This window comes from Podarcis pityusensis, assembly GCF_964106645.2.
Source record: "Podarcis pityusensis genome assembly, chromosome: 3".
Taxonomy (NCBI): Eukaryota; Metazoa; Chordata; class Lepidosauria; order Squamata; family Lacertidae; genus Podarcis; species Podarcis pityusensis.
In genome coordinates this window covers 14,769,536-14,793,279 of record NC_138026.1, presented here as the reverse complement: position 1 = coordinate 14,793,279, position 23,744 = coordinate 14,769,536, and the positions used below count along the sequence as shown (strand labels likewise).

The window sequence follows — 23,744 nt, the reverse complement described above, 5'->3', positions numbered from 1 at the left end:
CCTTACTCTCCCGCATACAACTCCTTGTCACCTATGCCCGCCAGATGAGTGATTAAATACATGGATGTTCTAATACAGTGATATAAGTTAGCAACTGCCCCACCCCGTTCCACCCTATTCCAGGTCCTAAACAACCAGCCTGTTGGCAGTTCGACACCATTGAACATGTGCAAAATGATTGCTGCCTATACTCAGAATATTCAAGGGAAGACATGGTGAGTAGAGAAAATTTACAGCAGGACGAAAACTGTTGTTATTTTTATCAATTAGCAAAAGCAAGCTTTTGGCAAAGCAATAGGGACCCTACAAAATCATTATTGTCCTCATCCCCAATTTGCTCCTTTCCCCACAGCATTCTCTTTTCCTTTGTTTCACTCTTTTTAGTGTTACATCGGCTGACCATTTTCAGTTACTGTGAAGTAGGGCCAAACTACATACTGACCAGAGTTACTCCAAAGTCAGCACTAGGACTGAAAACAACAACAACAAATCTTTATTACAGTCACAGACCAGCATAAAAGGGTGGGATGCAGTCATTTAAAATCTGAAAAGCATTTTGGAAAGCTAAAAGGTATTAAAACAGAAGGTGAATATAAAAGTCTCTAAGAATTTAAAAGAAGCTAAAAGAAGGGATAGGAGCATTGGGCAGGTGTGGAAGAGCATAAAAGGTTGATATATAAAAGACATTAACTATTAATTTATAGAGCACTCTGATATGTTCATTAAATCTAGTTTGTGGCACAGGTCATCCTCCGACGAATTTTGAGCGCTGCTGTGCAGAATCTAGCAATATTGCATGTTGTAGCAGGATTGGTATCTGAGAGCAACAGGGAGGTATAGAATTGCCCTGTGCGCCCCGGGTACTTGTGAAGTAGTGGGGAAATCAGGCTAAGACTAGGACTGAAAATGAGGGTGGGGGAGGAATGTTCATGCAAAAGGGAAGTGAGGGAAGAAAGCAATGCAATATTACATCCTTACTGAACCACTGTGAAGATGCAAGAAAACAAAGTTGAAGCAATTTCAATTCTCCTGTTGGCTTTGGACCAGCTTGTACAATCCCTGCATTGCACATCTTACATGCAAGCAGCAAAATGAAATCTCATTTAAAAGGCCTTATTTATCCAGCATCATCCTATGACCCTCACACCATCCCCATATACAAAATTTAACTTCCGTTGCAAATAATGTGATCAGAATCAATCATAAGAGATGTACACTACATTAACATTACATTAACAGCTTCAAACAGATATGATTTGCAAGGCATCACAGAAACCGACACCATCATTTTCTTGATGCTTTTGCAGGGATGATGTACTCTGTGATTCTACCAAACCCACCCAATACTGTATTGGTGATAGAATTTAGTACCCTGAGAATGTCAACTGTCATTAAAGATCAGACTAGGAAATTTCTAGAGGCTCTATGGATGCAGTAAACCAATAAACCCTTGCTTCATGTTTCAGACCACATGTAATTATTAGGATTATTATAAAGCACTTATTACAATGCAGGAGATTCAAACATAAACCCTCTTCAGAATATTGATAGAAAAAATCATTGGTGGTTCAGTAGTAGAATTCATGCATGCCATGTGGGAGGCCCAGGTTTCATTCCCACCCAATGCAACAGTGCTTTGATTCCTGCACAGCACCAAATACATGCAGTTCTGCATATTTTTGCCTCCTACACCCCAAAGATTATCCAGATATATTTCCTGGACACTTCTATTTATAGGTCATATTTAACTTTTTAACATTTAGCACCTACCAGCATTAACTATGGCATCAATCTCAAGCACCGTGATATCACCTCTGTAGAGGGAGACTTTCTCACTCAGATTTTTCTTCTCCAGCAAAGGTTCCTGGGTGTTTTCTTCTGTAAGAAAATGAAAATATCTTAACATACACACCAGCAGCACCACACACTGAAGAAAAAAACCCCATAGTGTATAGCAGAGAATTAGAATTTTACAACTGTAATTTTAATACTATAAGGATTAAAATTAGATCTACTCATTACTAGCAGCTGTGTTAACACACAACAATGAACCAGACTTCCAAGCTTATCATAGTTTATCACGAACAGACAGCTTCACTCCACCCCTGTCATGAGCAGGATAAAGAAACTTGGAAGCTTTGACTTCACATCTGAGTCAGGGACTGGGATTTTCTCCTTAACATGGCTTCAGGTTGATTATTGATTGTGATTTATTAATTTTATGTTTTTAAGTTTCTCACAACTGAGACAGAATCAGTATAATGGCATAAAACAAAGTCAAGTAATGTTTGTTATAAAACAATAAATATTTTCTTGCTAAAGTTGGGGGTAACCAATGACAAATAGCCCCAAGAAGCAGATTTCCATCCATTTTTAAACAGTATTATTAAATGGACACTTAAATGGACACAGGAACAACTGCCCATTCTCAAGATGATACAATATACAGAATTACACCACTGCAGTCTGCTCACTTTCATCAACTGTCATGCATATAACTACATCTACATAAAAATGTGTGGAAGAGAGATGGGCTTGAGGGAAAAATAACACCTTCTATATGTAAGCGAGACCTATAGTGTAGAAGCAGATTTTGGGAAGAGCCAATTGCAACCCTACAACAAATCCAAAACAAAAAAAGATTACATCAAAGACAACTCCCAAGACTGGAGACAAACATAATGAAATCAAATGTTCCCGGTTTAAGAAACATGCTCTTACATCCATTGCTGTCCTCTTTATTCTCAGGAAATGCTTTTTTGCACACCAAAAGGAAATCTATTCATCCTTACATGGGTCTGTGACACATATTATCCTGCATAATGTGCTAGTGAATGTGAGCTGTACAGAGTAAGGAAGCGTTACCAGTGTGAAGTTGTTACCATTTTTTTTACAGCATTTTGTCATGCTCAACTGAATCAGCAAGTGGCAATGTAACCTAGTCATCTGAAAATCTTCACCTACTGATTTATGAAGATTATCTAGCTATTAAAGGCACAAGAACAAGCCAAGAGGTTTGTTGATGAATTGGCAGCTGTAGTGTTAAGAACTTACACATGACCAGGCCAGCAGATGCAGCAAAAGGTTTAGAAACAAGGAAGTCGTTTTTGGAAGACCCCATGAATGGGCTGCAATGTATAATAATAATGATAATAATAATAAAAAAATATTTATACCCCGCCCTCCCCGGCCAGAGCCGGGCTCAGGGTGGCTAACACCAGTAAAATTACAACAAAAACATAATAGGGAGAAAAAAACCAATTTAAAATACAGGTTAAAATGCAATTTAAAATGCAGCCTTATTTTAAAAGTAACCCATAAATCAAAACCATAAGTGGGAGGGGGGGACAAAAGGGTCAGACTGAGTCCAAACCAAAGGCCAGGTGGAACAGCTCTGTCTTGCAGGCCCTGCGGAAAGATGTCAAGTCCCGCAGGGCCCTAGTCTCTTGTGACAGAGCGTTCCACCCAGTCGGGGCCAGGACTGAAAAGGCCCTGGCCCTAATTGAGACCAATCTAACCACCTTGAGACCTGGGACCTCCAAAGTGTTGTCATTTGTGGACCTTAAGGTCTTCCGTGGGGCATACCAGGAGAGGGTGTAATGCCCAAATCTGCCTGCCTTGACATTGTGATCATGTTAAGAGAACCATCAGAGAGAGAGTGAATGTAGGACTTTGGGTTGCCATATGTGCTCTTTTTCCAGGATACATCCTCTTTTTCAGGTCTAGTTGCCTTTTTCAGGTCTAGTTGCCATATGTCCTCTCCCCCCGCCCCCCCGGACATATTCTTCTTTTCAGGATCAAAATTTATGTCTGGGCGCATTTTTAAAATTTGGTAAAATATCCAAGTTTTTTTGTTTTTTGCTTACAGTAACCCAAGAAAATTGTTCAAGTGCATTAGACTCAGATCTAAGGCACCTGGCTAAGCTAGTCTGCAGCAGATAATCACAAAAGAGCAGCATCTTAAACTAGCTACATACAGTATAAATTCCTTCTCTTGTGGCTGGACTAAAAGGATGCTGGCTCAGCTACAAGATCTTGGAGGAGTCTGGGAGGGCAAGAGTTAACATCCCCTGCCCTTAATGAGAGTCCATATGTACATGTTAAACATTTTAATCAATTGTTCTGTGCACACTTATGTTCACAAAGACGTGAACATGAGCCCAAATACTTTCACGTGGCAAATGAAGGAGCAGTATGTATTATTATCTTGTTGCTGATAGTTAAGAACATTGCTACTAGCAATACGTCACCGCTTCTATAGCCTACATATAGGTAAAGGTTAAGGGACCCCTGACCATTAGGTCCAGTCGTGACCGACTCTGGGGTTGTGGTGCTCATCTCGCTTTATTGGCCGAGGGAGCCAGCATACAGCTTCCGGGTCATGTGGCCAGCCTGACTAAGCCACTTCTGGCGAACACAGAAACGCCGTTTAGCTTCCCGCCAGAGCGGTACCTATTTATCTACTTGCACTTTGATGTGCTTTCGAACTGCTAGGTTGGCAGGAGCTGCGACGGAGCAACGGGAGCTCACCCCGTCACGGGGATTTGAACTTCTGATTGCGACCTTCTGATCGGCAAGCCTTCTGATCGGCAAATATGCCCTCTTTTTTGCTCTTCAAGACATGGCAATTCTAGAGAATGTGCTCTACCCAAACACCATAACTAATTGGGCACCATAGTCAAGGCTCTTGGACTACACTGGCCTAAGGAGGGAGAAATTGTGGCAGATCACCAGGCTTGACCAGAAGTAAAAAAGCTATTGATGTGGTTATACAGTGGTACCTCCAGTTACGAACTTAATTCGTTCTGGAGGTCCTTTCTTAACCCGAAACTGTTCTTAACCTGAGGCACGCTTTCACTAATGGGGCCACCTGCTGCTGCCACACTGACGGCTTGCGACTTCCGCTCTCATCCTGGGGCAAATTTCGCTACCAGGAACATCTACTCCCGGGTTAGTGGAGATCGTTACCCGAAGCATTCGTAAGGAGGACGGTACGTAACCCGAGGTTCCACTCTACAGTGGTACCTCAGGTTACATACGCTTTAGGTTACAGACTCCGCTAACCCAGAAATAGTACTTCGGGTTAAGAACTTTACCTCAGGATGAGAACAGAAATCGTGCTCCGGTGGCGCAGCAGCAGCAGGAGGCCCCATGAGCTAAAGTGGTGCTTCAGGTTAAGAACAGTTTCAGGTTAAGAACGGACCTCCGGAACGAATGGTGGGAGGAACCAGCGGTGGACCCCCCTCCCCCGCAATGAAAGAAGGCTCAGAGCCAGGGGTTTGGTGGTGGGACAACAATGAGTGGTCAGAGGGAGAAGATTGGGGGAGAGTGTATGAAGCTGAAGAGGTAACAGGGCTTAGTAAGTGGAAGGAGTCTGTGGCAGAGAGAAGTCCAGAATCAGAAGGAGAGGAGGCAGAGATAAGTCTGGCTGGCGAGTCGCACAGGTGTCTCCCCCTCCTGCTGCGACAAGCTCTGCTCCCCTCTAGTCTCCCAGAACCAGGAGAGGCTTGAAGAGGGTAGGAGAAGAAGCTAGCTTCACACAGGTATGGTCTCAGGTTGCTTGGGGGAAATCCAGTAGAGGAGGGGACTTAGGCAGCTATGGGGAAGTGGGGACCTTAAGTCTCAGCAACTGCTTCATGGGGGCAAGACCTGACAGAGATGAGTTCCTATGCTCATTAGGCACTCCTATACAGATGCTGTTTTTGCCAATAAAGACTTAACTACAACTTGCCCATTTGTAATTTACTGCTGGCTTGCTCCTATCACCATGTTTGGGGAAAACAATGTTCAACAGATGTGTGATTTGAACCAATGTCTTCCATGTCCTGGTATAATGCTTTTGTTCACCAGGATAATGCAGCATAGATGCTGCTGAGCTGCTTTGCCTGTACATCGTTTCTTCTGAAATGAATGCATTTGGGTTCAGTAGCTATGTTTCTTTATTCTCATAAAACCTTCTGGCTCCAAGCACTGAGCTCCAGTGCCAAGACTTAGAAATTAGTCTGCAAGACTAATTTTTGCCTATGTGATATGTATGTGAGTGAATTAGAATTACAGGTGTTGCATGAAAATGTTGATTTGTATATGGTTTTTCTATGATAGAATGTACGTTTATGTTTTAAAATGCAAGTTGCTTAGAGGCCTTTTAGGTAACAAACAACTATTAGATTTTAATTTTAAAAAGTGAAGACGCCAAAAACTGTTGACCTACTAATTTTAACATGCTTGAAACCTGTACAAATAGATTGATGCGCTTTCTAGAAATATTACATTTGATTTCTAGATTTTAAACCAGTTGCTCAATTTAATTTCTCTTTTGGTCATTCATTAATTTTATAAAACAATGCATTTCAAAAAGGAGAAGATTTAACAGACAATATAGTAAAAAAAATAAATAAGGCGGGAAGGAATTTCCCTCACACAACTGCCTGCCAATTAATGTAACTAACACTGCAACATTTTTACCTTAAGTACAAAAACACCCCAAAGGAAGTGAATTATATTTGCCAGGGGAAACATGCCTCTGGTATTTCAGAAAACTTCACTGTGTTTTCACAGTCCTACACCCTCAATTTCTTAACCAGGTTTGGAAGAACACAAGTGATGCACAGGAATGTGTACCACCTTTCCATAGCCCCTCTTCTTTCATGCAAATAATCTCCCTCAACGGTCTTAACCATGGTTAACAGTTATTTGTATATTACAATAACTGCTGTTAATACCAACCACAGTTTGCTTCATTTATCTATCCATGATTAATGGCAGTACCAATGTAACACTTTATCATGCTTAAAACCAGTGGAAGGGAATCTGCAAGCCAGAAGAGGAATACTCAGCCCCATAGTCCAACCACCAAATAATAGCAAAAAAAGATTCCAAAGTTGGCACAATTTCCTCTGCAGTTAAGTGGTTGGTAGGTTGGGGTGCCCTGCATCTCACAGTCATCCTTATAATTCTTCATTACTTCTTTCTCCATTTTCTTTTATGCTGTTTTGTAATACTTGACCCAGGATTCAGGTAGACTAGTAAAGAATAAGCAATTTATATGCATCGTATATGCGATATAACATTGTGCCACCAGATGGTGACATGAAGTCCTGTTTTTCTTTAGCTGTGATCCCTGTTTAAATTTACGCTTTAAACTGAAACACTTATTTGATGTGTCTAGATCCAGCCCCCTTCTGTTCTCACAACAGGGATGTGATGTAGATATTCACTGCTGACAGCAGTGCTTTAGGCAAGCTGTAAATCCCTGTCAATCGTCTATATTTTATTTTCATAACATTTTCATCTCCTTGCAACGAATCCTGGTAATTGGGATATAGAACACAACTGCAAAGCTGAAAACTTCACAGCGTACAGGTGAGTCTTTAACACTTTCTGCACATGCTAACTACTACCCCTTCGAGTGGCTGTGTACCCCATACTGACATGCCTCTGAACTGGGTCATCCACCACCACTCCATACCCCTTGTAAAGGTAAAGGGACCCCTGACCATTAAGTCCAGTCGCGGATGACTCTGGGATTGCGGCGCTCATCTCGCTTTATTAGCTGAGGGAGCCAGTGTACAGCTTCCGGGTCATGTGGCCAGCATGACTAAGCCGCTTCTGGCAAACCAAAGCAGCACATGGAAATGCCGTTTACCTTCCTGCTGGAGTGGTACCTATTTATCTACTTGCACACTTCATGCTTTTGAACTGCTAGGTTGGCAGGAGCAGGGACCGAGCAACAGGAGCTCACCCCGTCGCGGGGATTCAAACTGCCGACCTTCTAATCGGCAAGCCCTAAGCTCTGTGGTTTAACCCACAGCGACACCCGCGTCCCCTTGTAGAAAGAATCAAAAGTATGAATCTCCTTCAGGGCTTCACTATTTACTGGATAATGTAAATAGCGTGTGAAATATACAAATGAAAGGTGTGCAATTCCTTAAAGAATAAGGAATATTGCAGTTAGTGCCCTTAATGCTGCATACAGAATACGGTGAACAAAATGGCAAGAAACAGCTTTGTGTTCAACTACCATAAAATATTTATTTTGTCTAGATTATAAAAATATCTCCTTTGTATCTGCATATATCTTTATTAAATGAAAGCACAGTGTGGTCAAGGATAGACTTCTAGAACTGTTTGCACATTCTTGTTTTGTTTTTGTATTGTAGAGGTCATTTGATTTTTAGCAATACAGACAAATCTAAAGCCAAAGGCTATTCTACTGCAAGACATCAACAAAATGCAAAGGACGGCTTTTTCAGCTGACAAAGCCTCTTATCCATCCTCACCTAATGACCTCTTTATTCATTCTGTGAACACGCACAGGCTAATCAGATGGGTGCCTTGCTAGCAAAGCAGCTGACTATTCCAAATTTACATGTAAAGTGAGAATAAAATCGAAGGGAACTTTTGCAGAAGTCCAAAACATTTTGCTTTAACATATACCACTAGAGGGAGCCTTTGTCAAGAAAATAACATTTGAGAACTAATATTGAATTTTGGCACAATTGTGCTGGTTTAGTTTTATGAATTAAAATAAACATTTACTACTAAGGTTTTCTCCTCAAGATGCTTAGAGCAAATATAGAGTCCTAGAAGTGCATAAATGCACATGATCACAGTTTGCATTCCATTAAAGCATGTCAGTAGAGCATACACCAGGGGCAGGTAACCTAAGGCCCAGGGGCTGGATGCGGCCCAATCGCTTTCTCAATCCGACCCACGGACGGTCCGGGAATCAGCGTGTTTTTACATGAGTAGAATGTGTCCTTTTATTTAAAATGCATCTCTGGGTTATTTGTGCGGCATAGGAATTCGTTCATTTCCCCAAAAAAATATAGTCTAGCCCCCCACAAGGTCTGAGGGATGGTGGACCAGCCCACAGCTGAAAAAGGTTGCTGACCCCTGGCATACACCTTAGAATCCTAGAATTACAGGGTTGGAAGGGACGCTGCAGAGTCCAACCCTCCCACAACGCAGGAATATGCAGCTGTCCCAAGTGGGGATCAGACCTGCGACCTTGGCATGATCAGCACTATGCTCTAACAAACTGCGCTCAGACTCTTAATCTCAGGGTTGTGGTTTCAAGCCCCACGTTGAGTGAATGATTCCTGCATTGCAGAGGGTTGGACTAGATTACCCTCATGGTCCCTTCCAACTCTACATTTCTATGATTCTATGTCAGCTGCAAGGGCAAGACATTCACACCTTGTTACTTGGATTATTCCAGATTGCATTTTGACTTTACAAAGGTTTCTCAGGTAGATCAAATGTTGTCAAAGAATGAAATCAACTGTTTTTCATTTTAAGGATTCATATCTTATGGAGCTGCTGTGTATCAATTTCTTTCAATTTTTTTATCCAGTACAGAGAAGTTTTGAAAGATCTCTAAGTAACGAAGGTAACTAAAATTATATTTCTGGTTAATACAAATGCTGATGCAGTAATATCCAGTCTAAGTTTTCAACTGTTATAAGTCATTCTAAAAAGTTTTTTGAATGGAGAACTATGTATCATCTAATTATAGTAAACAACTGTTAACTAATTAGCAAACGCCAAGCAAAGGTAGTGATTGATACAACCATGGGCTGTTCTTTACTGGTGAAAGTGATTCACTATTAACACAAATTATATCTGGCCTCAAGCAGGGGAACACTCTAGAACAGATCAATAGCCCTTAGCTTGGGTCATTTCTTAAAATGTTTTGGGAAGGGTTTCATGCAAAGTCATTAAGGTAGGTATTGTCCAGGGGTCTTTGTGCAAACTAACAATTCAAATATAATTGTCATGGCATGCTAGACACTTAGATAAAATCTGTTCCTTGAGGTACACCTTTCTCTTCAATTACATCCTTTGCTAACGTGATACTGTGGCTCTTTTCCTCTTTTCCTCCTCTGCAGTTGGATCACGGTGGGTGGATACACACACACAAACACACACACACACACACACACACATATATATATATATATATATATATATATATATGGATTGCCCCAGCCACTCGGGGTGGCTCCCAACACAAACGAGTAAAAACACAACCCATTTATTATTTAACACATTTTTATATCACCTTTCCTCATTGTCACACCCAGTGAAGGCAACATATAAATCATAAACTGATTTTAACAAAACATTTGCACAAATTAAAAATCAGTATAATCTTTCAAAACTCCTGGATAAATGAAATGTTTTTGCTTGGATCTTAAATAAGAGTAATGTTTATATATTAAAATGTTGTTTATTTTTAACAAAAATTACTTCCCAGCATAGTTTATAGAACAAACAAAAAACAAAACAAAGACAGTGCTACTCCTCAGACCTACAATGCAAAAAAATACACAACACAAAAAGAATAGGAAGATAAAAGGAAAAAACAAAGCTAAAAGTCAATGTAGCTTATTGCTTTATGTGGGTTATGAGTAGGCTGATAATGGGTATCAGTAGTGTAGCATGTTTTCTGAACATAAACTGCTCAGGATCTGGCAAAGAATTATGAAAGTCAATATAGCTCATACACCACTGATCCCCACCTGATTTCATCCACTCTGGCCATGTTAAATAATCATATTGCAGCTCAAAAAGCCAAGATATGAACAGGCCTCCCTCTGGTCTGGAGCTAGCAAATAAACAATAAAGTACTCCACAAACCACAGCCTCTCACATTGTCCAAATCAGAGAATTATGGTGAACTGCCTTTGACTCAGTACACAAAACCAGAGTCTGAAGTTCTTTTAACATCTTGGCTGGTTCCAAGCTGCCAATCTCAAGCTTCCTGCTTTAGTTTAAATAGGAAATATTGGCCAAGGGAAGACTTCTTTGCCTGCTTTCACTGGTTTACCACAATGATGCTCTCATTGTTCAGAGAGAAGCCAAGCTGCACAAATACTTACAGCACATGTACAGAGTTCAAGCAGAACTGAGCTACTCAAGTATAGTGGTGCCCCGCAAGACGAATGCCTCGCAAGACAAAAAACTCGCTAGACGAAAGAGTTTTCCGTTTTTTGAGTCATTCCGCAAGACGAATTTCCCTATGGGCTTGCTTCGCAAGACGAAACGTCTTGCGAGTTCTTGCGAGTTTGTTTCCTTTTTCTTAAAGCCGCTAAGCCATTAATAGCCGCTAAGCTGCTAAGCCGCTAAGCCGTTAATAGCCTCTAAGCCGCTAATAGCCGCTAATAGCTGTGCTTCGCAAGACGAAAAAACCACAAGACGAAGAGACTCGCGGAACGGATTAATTTCGTCTTGCGAGGCACCACTGTAACAGCCCCTCCCTTCCATGATGGAAGGAAGGTGGGATATAAATATAACAAAAAAGTATTTTCTGGAGACTAAAGTTTACAGCAATTAGGAGGGCTTCACACAGTTTATAGAGGAAAGTATGGCAATGCAAAGAGGCTTTAGCATGGGGAAAACTACCGTATTTTTCGCTCGATAACACGCACCCGACCATAACACGCACGTAGTTTTTAGAGGAGGAAAACAAGAAAAAAAATATTCTACACGAAACAGTGGATGTATGATTTTTGTGGTTCATGCTGTGGCCACAGACATGTGATCTGATGGTGAGTTTGGGGTAGCCCAATGCAAAAATCCTGAGGATCCATGTGGATCCATGTTTGTAACCACGTTTTTGCACCACTGCGGCCCCAGGCAACAGTGAGTGCGTGATTTTTTTGGTGCAAACTGTAGCCATGGACATGCTATGTGATCTGATGGTGAATTTGGGGTGACCCAGTGCAAAAATCCTGAGGATCCATATGGATCTGTGCTTTGTAACCATGTTTTAAGTGGGGAGGGAAGGAAAAGCACTCAAGGGACAAGGAGCACGCGTGGAGCAAGCTCTGCTTCTCTCCCTCCTCCCCCCCCCCTTAGCGAGCTGAAAAACTTTGCTGGAGGCACAGAGAGCCTGCTTGCTTTAAAGGAGCCAACCGGACAGGAGCCGCTTACACTCGTGTAAGCAGATCCTCTCCCGCTTTGCTCCTTTAAAGCAAGCAGGCTCTGCTTCTCTCCCTCCCCCCCCCCCCCGCGAGCTGAAAATCTTTCCTGCTATTTCCAGCAAAGCAGGACGAGAGAGATACAGAGAGCCTGCTTGCTTTAAAGGAGCCAACCGGACAGGAGCCGCTTACACTCGTATAAGCGGCTCCCCTCCCCTCCCGCTTTGCTCCTTTAAAGAAGCAGGCACTCTGTCCCTCTCTCCTCCCCATTCAGCAGCTGTTCTCCCGCTGGAAACCACGGAGGAGGGAAGCATTCGCTCCGTAACACGCACAGACATTTCCCCTTACTTTCTAGGAGGAAAAAAATGCGTGTAATGGAGCGAAAACTACGGTAATTTAGAAGAGGCATTTTAACTGCCAGGTTCTGGTTAGATCTACAGCTCTTACATTTGAGAGAGAGGGACTACCTGGACTGGACTTGGTGCTTACATGAAGTTGCCCATTTAGTGAACATTTGTAGGAAAACATGAGGTTTGAAGCTCAACATCAAAAAACCTAAGATCATGGCCACTGGTCCCATCACCTCCTGGCAAACAGAAGGGGAAGAAATAGAGGCAGTGAGAGATTTTACCTTCTTAGGCTCCATGATCACTGCAGATGGTGACAGCAGTCACGAAATTAAAAGGTGCCTGCTTCTTGGGAGAAAAGCAATGACAAACCTAGAAAGCATCTTAAAAAGCAGAGACATCACCTTGCCAACAAAGGTCCGTATAGTTAAAGCTATGGTTTTCCCAGTAGTGATGTATGGAAGTGAGAGCCGGACCATAAAGGCTGATCGCTGAAGAATTGATGCTTTTGAATTATGATGCTGGAGGAGACTATTGAGAGTCCCACAGACTGCAAGAAGATCAAACCTATCCATTCTTAAGGAAATCAGCCCTGAGTGCTCACTGGAAGGACAGATCCTGAAGCTGAGGCTCCAATACTTTGGCCACCTCATGAGAAGACTCCCTGGAAAAGACCCTGATATTGGGAAAGATTGAGGGCACAAGGAGAAGGGGACGACAGAGGACGAGATGGTTGGACAGTGTTCTCGAAGCTACGAACATGAGTTTGACCAAGCTGTGGGAGGCAGTGGAAGACAAGAAGTGCCTGGTGTGCTCTGGTCCATGGGGTCACAAAGAGTCGGACATGACTAAACGACTAAACAACAACAACAAATGAGGCAAATATTGTCTCTCAAGATTCCACTGTGTGCCATAATTGCCCCATCTTTTGCCAAATATTCAAATGAACATGCACAAATTCAAAGGAACCCTGCTTCAAGCAAAGCTTGCACATTTCAAGGTGAATGGGATGGGTAGAATGCTTAGTTGGAAGAAAGCCAAAAAGATGAAAGCCAATTCTAAGCCAGCGCCCAGTTGTTTTAATTTAAAAGCTTGAGAAGAGTCCCAGAGAACAGGATTCAACGCACCAAACAAAAACTCAAAGAATAAAAAACACTGTTCAACCTACAGGTACCAAGCACACAGCACTGCAACATATGACTGGAAAGAACGGGAAATTGAAGGGGGGTGGGGAAAGAGAGAAACAGAGGGAGGGAGGGAGAGGGACAGCATGCATAAAGAGGACAGATCCATGCTGTAAAAAATGTAACATGCAAGATCATATTTCCACATGGAAAAATTATTAATAAATGAAAGAAAGTTAAGTATTAGATCTATAAAATGTTAATAACATTTTAAAGAACATGTAAGTGCACTTTTAGTCCTTTCCTGGCCCCATTGGTCACCATGTACTATTGATGTCTTGACTGGGAGTAGTAGTAGTAATAGCTCAAAGTTCAGGTGCTAGGTTACTGGCAGATCAACATTTAGATCATCATGGGAGGCTAGAAAAAGAATGCATTTCTGTTTTCACAAGATAACTGAATAATTTAAAGAGAATACTTCCTGCTACCCTAATTTCCATTCTAGCAAAGTAGCTATTGAATTTGCAATAGCTATGTAGTCAGTTATGATGACCGACTGAAATGCAGTAAGAAAAAGCTATAAACACAAATTTAGCAAATTATGAAGAAAGGAAAAATTTGAATATGAAGTATAGCTCTGTCTTGTAGTGAGGTTTTAAAAGGTATTACTGCTGATAATTCATCTTAGAGAAGCATTTGCAGCTGCAATACTACTCCATATTCAAGGAAGTAAGCATACGGCTTCTCTAACTTTTGGTTATTAGTTCAGATTCCCTACTGCATGGCAGCCTATGGGAAACATGATTGCCTTTTGAAAAATGCTGCTCAAAGTTGATGCCTGCATCAAATTAATAAGTGACATTCTTGAGTTCCGCCCGTTTTATGAGCAATATCATCTCATTATCCACTCCCAACACGTTTTAAGATCACTTGGAAGTCCTCCTGAAACTAACAAGACTTTAAGTATACATATTCAGGAGCACAGCCTCAGAGGAGAAAATAACTGCAACTTTCAATACAGCACTAACTGTGGTCCTAACAGCATCCTTCCCTCAATTTGTTATATTTCAGCAATACTGTATTCTAACACCCATTTTAAAATAGACTAAAAACTATGCCTGGAGAATGTCGGTCAATTGATTTGTCAAGTAAACCTTGTGTACATTAGTGTGTGGGCATGGCAATGAGGTTATCTTCAAGTTAAAGACCTACATTGGCTCCCAGTACGGTTCTGAGCACAATTCAAAGAGTCAGTGCTGACCTTTAAAGCCCTAAACGGCCTTGGCCCAGTATACCTGAAGGAGCGTCTCCACCCCCATCATTCAGCCAGGACACTGAGGTCCAGCTCTGGGGGCCTTCTGGCGGTTCCCTCTGTGCGAGAAGTGAGGTTACAGGGAACCAGGCAGAAGACCTTCTCGGTAGTGGCGCCCGCACTGTGGAATGCCCTCCCATCAGATGTCAAGGAAATAAACAATTATCTGACTTTTAGAAGACATCTAAAGGCAGCACTGTTTAGGAAAGTTTTTAATGTTTGATGGTTTATTATGCTTTTAATTCTGTTGGGAGCCACCCAGAGTGGCTGGAGAAACTTAGCCAGATGGGTGCAGTATAAATATTATTATTATTATTATGGCTGCAGGAAGGGCCACAAGACATACTACAGCTCCTGCTGACTCAACACCCTTATACCCCATACAAACTGCAAATCTTCGTTACTCAGCCAAAGGCCATCACATACAAACGGACAACATGGGCACCAGCACTCAGCTAAAGCAAAGTACAGTAATTAAAACTAACAGCATAATCCATCAAAAACAACATCATCAGACAAAAATGCTGCTATCAGCTTAGTGACTTATTTAATATAGTCACTGTCCAGGATACAAATCGGGGCTAACCAGTAAACCAGTTTCTGGTTTACTATTTAGGATAACTTAACCAACTATGCAATCACCCCACTATTTACTAAAGATGCCAACTTCACTAGATTTGCTCCAGTTCACAACAAGCAGGATGGTGTACCATATGGTCCCTAGAATATTGTTCTATTCTGATTTTGAATAGATTCAATTAATACTAAGGCATATTACTCCAAAGCTGTGTTCCATAGAGCAACAATCCCACTATTTCTGCTTGAAAAACTTTTAAGTGAATGGGGAATTAGCCTCCAATCACTTCCTTTTTGTTGTTGTTTATTAAATTTGTATACCTCACCCTTTATCCATAGATCTCAGGGTGGTTTGCAACATAATACAATATAAAAACTCAAAATACACAATAAAAACAAAAACAAAACCCACAACAATAAGCCACCCCCCCCATTTTAAGTCAATGTTTCCTCCAGTGAACTCCACACCCTCTGTAAGCGATCATGAACTAGCAAAGGTGATACCTAAATATTTACGGTAAATTGCATAACTTGGGCAATCTGGTTCCCACTGATATTCTACCTACGTTGTCTCTGATTTATTCCAACCACTATGATATGTGATTTACTATAACTGATACAGTGGTGCCTCGCAAGACGAAAAGAATCCGTTCCGCGAGTCTCTTCGTCTTGCGGGTTTTTTCGTCTTGCGAAGCAAGCCCATTAGAGGTTTAGCGGCTTAGCGCTACAGTATTAGCGGCTTAGCCGGCTTAAAGATCAGCTGATAAGCGGCTTAACGATCAGCTGATAAGCGGCTTAGCATCAGCTGTTAAGCGGCTTAAAGATCAGCTGATAAGCGGCTTAGCATCAGCTGTTAAGCGGCTTAAAGATCAGCTGATAAGCGGCTTAGCCATCAGCTGTTAAGCGGCTTAAAGATCAGCTGATAAGCGGCTTAGCATCAGCTGTTAAGCGGCTTAAAGATCAGCTGATAAGCGGCTTAGCCATCAGCTGATAAGCGGCTTAGCGGCTTGGGGGAAAGGGGGGGAAAAGGAAAAAAAACCCGCAGGAACTCGCAAGACATTTTCGTCTTGCGAAGCAAGCACATAGGAAATTCGTTTTGCGAAGCACCTCCAAAACGGAAAACCCTTTCGTCTAGCGGGTTTTCCGTCTTGCGAGGCATTCGTCTTGCGGGGCACCACTGTAATTCAGATATGCAGTAGCTAGAAAAATCCCTTATAACCTTCCTCCAACCCATTTGCAAGGAGGACACAAGGGCTGTATTGTCAGCAAACAGCAAGAGTAAAGCTCGTCTGTCCCCCAAATATACTGGATGAACTAGTATATTAATCAGGGAGGCAGCAAGCAACCTTGTCAAACTCCCTTAAGAGTTGGAATGCTACTGGACAATCCTCCAGAGGGTCCTCCCTGAACTTCTACCAGAGTTTGTTTGTTGAGCCTTATAACTAAATAAAGCAATCAGTCTTTTATACCAGTTAAGGCAATTTCTTCCCACATACATTCCCTACCAACCAAACCAAAAGCAGCCTTTAAATCTACAAATGAAAAATATAAGGAACATTTCTTTATCATGGTCATAATACTTATAAACACTTATAAACCAGTTGAAAAATTACAAAGCAGGGTTCAGTTTTTGAATTCCATTCTCAGAGCCCAGCTTGCTCCTGTTTATGTCCTCAGCTCAACTCTTCGCTGTATTACTTTGCTTTATTAGGTGTATGCCTAGTATGCCATTTTCCTTGGTGCCTAAGCAGATAACTCAGGGTAGCACTCAAAGAGTGTCATGGCAAGAATTATCCCTTATTTGCCTTAACATACTATGATGGGGGTTTGTTTCCATGTTCAAATATAAGCTTTTGAAGTAATCGAACTCAGCGGCCACGGTGACATTTTTACAATTGATACCAGCAATGAATAGGTGGGAAAATGTTTAAAAAAATAAACATAATATGCACTGTATTTTGAAATTGTTAAAGTGGGTGAAATTGTTAGGATGATATACCATCACCAGCCAGTGCTACCTGTGGCTAGGCAATGCAGTCTCACAAGGGCTTGGATTTAAATCTATTAGTTAATGTCTGTCCATCCATCTTGACAGCAATTTAATAGAATCTTCACTCCAATCAGATTTACATGCGATCATGCACTGTATTCGTGGCCAGCAGTGCAGCATTTTAGCCTAAGTGCGTAATGCTCCAGCAAGTGTTCAGAGAAGGTGTTATTTCCATGCCCCAGCAATTAAGAAGATCTTCCTCCCCATTGCCTTTTGTTCTCCCGTTATTCACTTCATTTATACTCCAGTGTTACCTCAATTTGCATGTGTATAATTACACACACACTTTTCTATCACCTTTTTATGCAGCTGGAGTCAGTCTATAGAAAGCTGGAGTTAAAATAAGCTAGACTAAAATGCCAGACCCCTTTTTGTACTAAAGACTGCATCTGTAATTTATGCAGTATAGATCTAATTATTCTCCCTAAGTATCCAAACAATTATTGTGTAAACAGGTAGAACAAAAGAAACTGTTTTGCCCCAAAACTGTTCTTTTTTCATGAACAGCTAAAAGCAGACCATTTTTCTTAAGTGAAAGACTGGTGCACAAGTCATCTCATTAAACCATACTTGCAGCAGCTAATGCAGGGATAGGCAAACTCAGCCCTCCACATGTTTTGGTACTGCAATTCACATTATCCCTGATCACTGGTGCTGTTAGCTAGGGGTGATGGGAGTCGTAGTCCCAAAACATCTGGAGGGCCGAGTTTGCCTATGCCTGAGCTAATGTATTAAATCAGTGGTTCTCAAAAAAAATTCTCATAAAAATTTGCTCATTCCACACCAAATTTTTTATTGCTAAGAAATGCATTGGAAAACAAAAAGGAACAACTCCTAGCAGTGCTTGATTTATAACATAGAAAACAACTACTTTATAAGATGATCATGGGACATCCAAAAGGTATAGAACAATGTAGCTACATATTCTGCAAAAAAAATAAATATTTTTTGATACTATCCTGAAACGTTGAAATATTTCTTTGATTGTCCTTGAATCTTCCTGCCACACTTGTCATCCTCTCCTGCCACACCAGTGTGGCACATCACACCTTTTGAGAACAACTGCGTTAAATCATCAAAAAGAATAGAAGGATTTGAAGGTGGCTTCAAATGCCATAATGACCAGCTGGGTCACCCTAGTATCTAGACTTCATATCACCTGGTGCTACCTCCCATAGCTACTGTACCCTCAGTTTCTGTATACCTCTGCTCCTTTCAAGTCTTCCAGCATGGCGGAACAGGGGCTTGGATTGCTCTGCCTGGTCAAATTATCACATTGTGCTTGTTGTATTAAAAGGTACTGCCTCAGTTTCATAAGACCAATATTCCATTTAAGTCTGTTTCTAGGGACACAAAATAATTGAATAAAGGAATTTTGAAGTTTCAACTCAAAGTGGTGGTACAAGATGGATCTTTGTCCTGGCATGGAACTCTAGTTTTGGAGTTCCAGGCAACAGTTGTGCAAAACCAGTCTTGGCTACTCATTCATCAACACTGCCTCTAGTTTTCTCTTTATTAGAGCTTTACCTACAGAGACCCTTATGTTTATCTAAAATGGGAGGATTGGCATTTTAGGCCCGTGAAATCATCTTGTCAGTGTTTATATATTAATGCATGTTTGCTATTTTAAAATGTAACTTTTACTATATATTTTTATTTTTCTGTTACAAAATTGTACACACATGAATCATAAAACATGACTGAGAAAAAATGGGTCATGGGGGTGTGTAAAATACCAAACGTATTATTTTACATAATAATGAGGTGATTACAGTAAATCATAGAACAAAAACCACGGGATCTGTCTCTGAGCACCAGCCTACTTACTTTGAAAGGGACACTGATGGTTCAGATATTAACATTAGACCAGCATTTAGTGTGATGAAAAAAGTAACTTGGGCTGGCTTCCCCTACTCAAACGCAGCTGTGAGTTCAGAAGCATTTGCTTCCATTTTAAATTGTTGAGAGGACACTGGAAGCTGGGGTTAAAAGTACTTTAATCTTTTAATAAGAAATCTGGCTCATATTGCTACATCAGTGTGGTGGTTAGGAGCTGCTTCAGTTACTCTATTTGAAGAAATTTTAAAATCACATCAGAATAAAATGCATAGCAGACACTAACTGAAACCCAACATTATGTGGCATCTTCACAAACTGTCCTGATGACACACTGTAATAAATGTGACAGCACCGTGTAGAATCAAACATCAAGATCTCAAGAACCAAAGGAACACAACTGCCCTCCCCTTACACCAACTCTAGGAATAGAGCAGTCTCCAGTATTTGTGAAGCAGATTCAATTATATAGGTGACTAGATAAGGGAAGAAAAAAATTATTCCTTTGCATATAACTAAAATAGCTACATTCTGGCAAGTACTCATGAGTGACATCTGCTCTATAGTTCTTATTATTAACATGTCTGACTTGCAGTTAAATATGTAGACATTACTCACTAAAGTGACTTGCTGAAAGACATCAGAAGCAACCCTAAGAAAGCCATCTAATTCCATTATATACACCAGATACCCAGAAGCTACTGTTATATTTATTTGTAAAGGCACTTTGCAACCTGCTTTTTATCTAATTTCTCATGAGAGGTAATATATAAATACTCAAAATAAATATTCCACAATTAATACATAAAACTAAAGGCTATTTTCAGAAGTTGAATAGCTTTACGCTGATTACACTTGTTCCTTGTATCTGCAATACACACAAGATGGACTACACCACTGACTAATTTGGCTTCATCTTAGAAGAGTACAGCTTGAAGATTTTAACATGCAATGATTAATTTAATTTTAACAATACCAAAATAGATTTCTACCCTTGCCTTGACCATTTCTAGTTTGGTCGTTTACTCCATTTTATTCTCTTCTCATTACAGAAGAGCTCTGTTCAGAAGTTGAAGGATACTTTTTAGTTATAACCCAATATTTTAAAAACTGTACAAGAAAGTCTGCAGTCAAGAGGCAGCTTCAGGTTTGTTTCTCTTGAATAATTCCCCCATGCATCATGGCAACACATATTTGAAAAGTGAAGGGATTTTTAAAAATTGTTTGATACTGCACAGTGAGTATGCTGTCCCACTGTGTGCACCTAAAGTTGCTCTTTGGATCCAAGCCACTGAAGACAAGCAGTATGAAGTACCAAAGAGGTAGGCATGTCCCTGGAAAGAAATACGGTACAGAAATCAACAAAAGTTCAGCTTCGACTAACAAACTAGTAACTACAAAAGAATATGAGGTGCAAAAGTTTTTATGGCATAATTAATCTACAGTTGTCCTTTATGTAACTTGATATGTGAAAATCTGAATTTGTTTTAACTATTTCCAAACTTTTATATGTTTCACCTCAGGTTATTCTTCAGTGTCAAGGCAACCTGAGTTCATGTTATCAAGCGAAAAAAGCTGGCTAAAGAAAGGATGGAATGAACTCTGGGAATTGGTGGTGGTGTTTTTAGTTGTGTCCAACTCTTTGTGACCCCATGGAGCAGAGCACGCCAGAATTGGTACCAGTAGAATATATTCGTTTGCAAACATACGTCACATTTGCACAATGGGCTGGATCCAAACAAGTTTTATTTGTACATAGTTCCAATTTAAATAAATGGGACAACATTCAACTAATTTACACATGAGACTAAGCTCAACTAATTTACCCAGCCAGATGAGCGGGATATAAATAATTAATTTATTATTATTATATAAGGAATTCTATGTGTAAACTTTAAAATGTAGTGAGTGAAGCACTCCTATAGGAATACAGCCAAAAACAGCACAATGCAGCAATCTGCCGCATTGTTTAATGCAAATCCTCAGCCTCTACAACACAAGGAACCAAAACTACTCCAGCATGGAAAGCAAAATTATAGATGCCATGATTCATCTTCTAAAGCACAATTATTAGAAGCTAACCTACCATCACTTTGGGTCTTGCTTTTCATTTCTTCCATCCATGTTGGGATGTCTTTCAGAGGAACGTAATCTCGTATGTATTCTTTACGCCTCTCCTCTAGTGTCATCTTCAACAAACGCTCTGTTAAAAAAAGTTAGTATACATTACTAGTATTAAAGTTAATCCGTTTCTATTGAAGCAAGGTTCGTGAATTATCCTCCAAGTACCCACTTTTTCTTTCTACACATGGAATAACATTTATCTTGGGGGAATATATGAGATTTCAAGAGTGTGTTTTTATCTAAGTTTTATTGCATCTTATACCAGTTTCAGAATACAGGCAAACTGCACAAAAAGCAGTGATAAAATAGTTCAATTACACTCAGAAAGCATAATCCATCAACACCTTTATTTCTCAACAACCAAGCTTCCAATGAGTTCTTGATGCTGTGGCTGAGTTTCATTTCAGGCTTCCTTTCTAGTGTTTCTGGGCTGTATCCAACTAAGCCATACTTCTTCGTGGAAATCAACAAACTTGTTAGTCATGTCTATTTATTTCAATTGGTTTGTTTCAAGTATGAATTGGTTGGATACAACCTACAATAAATAAAAAACAGACAAAACAAATGTGTGCCATTTCTTATGCAACTTGAAGCAGTGCTTAAGAACTTGCTTTGGTTTTCATGGCTGCTTATTATTTAAAACTGAAGTGATCAAGGACTTCTATTAGGACTTGTCACTTAATTTAAAATGCTATTGAAATATTAGTTTTACAGGCAACACATATGCACTAATAAACCCACACCATCAAAGACATTCGGTTCACATAAAACACTTAAGATATTTACTCAAGGCAAGAGCTAATTTAAGGCATTTGCACCATGCCTCCAATCTACCTCATAAACATCAACAGCATCTAGCATTGTTATAAATACAGTCGTACCTCGGGTTAAGTACTTAATTCATTCCAGAGGTCCATTCTTAACCTGAAGCCCCACTTTAGCTAATGGGGCCTCCTGCTGCCGCCACACCGCCGGAGCACGATTTCTGTTCTCATCCTGAAGCAAAGTTCTTAACCTGAGGTACTAATTCTAGGTTAGTGGAGTCTGTAACCTGAAGCGTATGTAACCCGAGGTACCACTGTACACTCCTATTCCCTCATATATTATAATTTCTGAAGTAGGTCAAAGAAGCTTGCTCTACTAAAATTTAGCATTGCTTCAAAACTACAGAATAAACCCACACCACACTCTAGTCAATCTGTAAGGAAAATATAACTGATGTAGACTGGAAAAAAAAAAGGGATCTACTCTTCTTGAAGTTTTTATTTGCATTAGCTAAAACATCAACCTTAAAATAAAAATGTTAAGGACCTTAAGTTATAACTTTTAGGTATAAATGTTTCTACCAATAGAAATAAGAATAAAGATTTCCACGATTATAAAAACAACCCTTTAGTGTTAGGCAGTTCATGTTGGAAAATTAACAAAATCCTCTTGAACACAATGAGATTTCACACAGCTGCTCTTGAGAACGTGATGTGCAAAAGCAAACCTAAAAGCAATTAACTAGGAAGAAATATAGCAATCCACCATGAAGCTGGAGGCTCACAACTTTAGTAGAGTGAATCTAGTCTGATGTAGCTGCGGCAGATCTAGCAAGTGAATCAACAGAACAACAGGAGCTCTCAATACTATGGAGTCCATCCAACAGTGATGAGAAGGAGGACAAATATTCTACATTTGCTCTGTCTTTAACTATTACAAGGCACCCAGTCTTTCCTGATGCCCAAGAAGCTTGAGGCACAATTACTGCCCCCTCAGTGGTGAGGATAATTACTTTTTTCACTATTGAAAAGTATATAGACCTGGAGGAGGAAGTCAGAGGAGTGCTGTGCTTTCCTACTTCCTCTTCCAGTTCCATGTGCTTTTCAGGGTTCAGATCAATTCTATTAATGCAACTTCCACCCAGATCTCTTGGAAAGGTGAAGTCTGTGCATGAACACTTTATCTTTCCATCTGCATGGCAAAGGCTAGGATAGGAGGGAGGGTAGCAATCAGAGAGGATTATGCCCACAACACTCAGTTTAAAACTCGAATGTGGCCATGGGCCTAAAAAGCTTGGCAACACCTATTTTTATAATAGCAAATGACTTCTGATTTGCTTTGCTTTCATCTGACTATAAGTCACATCTACTACCAGTAGTACTCCTACTAAATCTTATTTAACAACATATCTGCAAGAAATTCACAGCTCAGGATTGGACTGGGTACTGTAAATGCAAAATGAAGTTTCCATTGTTAAATCTAGGAAGAATTTTAACATGCACAGCCCTGTCCAACAGGTACAACTTTAATTTAATTAGCATTAATACAATGAGTTTAAATATTATTTTAAGCTTTTTATATTATATTTAAGCCATTCATAAACAATGATCACAAAAATGTAGTGACAGTTTCCACTGAAGAGCTAATGTATTTGCTGATGAGAGAACTTTTATAAGTCTGTTAGTT

At 40.3% G+C, this 23,744-nt stretch overlaps 1 protein-coding gene across 4 annotated transcripts in view; it reads right to left on the bottom strand.

Annotated features, from left to right (window-relative positions):
* Positions 1-23,744, bottom strand: part of MACROD2 (mono-ADP ribosylhydrolase 2) — a 978,088-nt gene that overhangs the window by 952,187 nt on the left and 2,157 nt on the right. For 3 of the 4 annotated variants that reach the window (XM_080999221.1, XM_080999219.1, XM_080999222.1), the window contains exons 2-3: positions 21,256-21,372; positions 1,771-1,878 (exon numbers count right to left, since the gene is read on the bottom strand). In XM_080999221.1, the coding sequence (XP_080855347.1) occupies positions 1,771-1,878; positions 21,256-21,372 (225 nt within the window). The remainder of the gene's footprint in view (positions 1-1,770; positions 1,879-21,255; positions 21,373-23,744) is intronic. The other variant, XM_080999220.1, reaches the window with a different exon arrangement.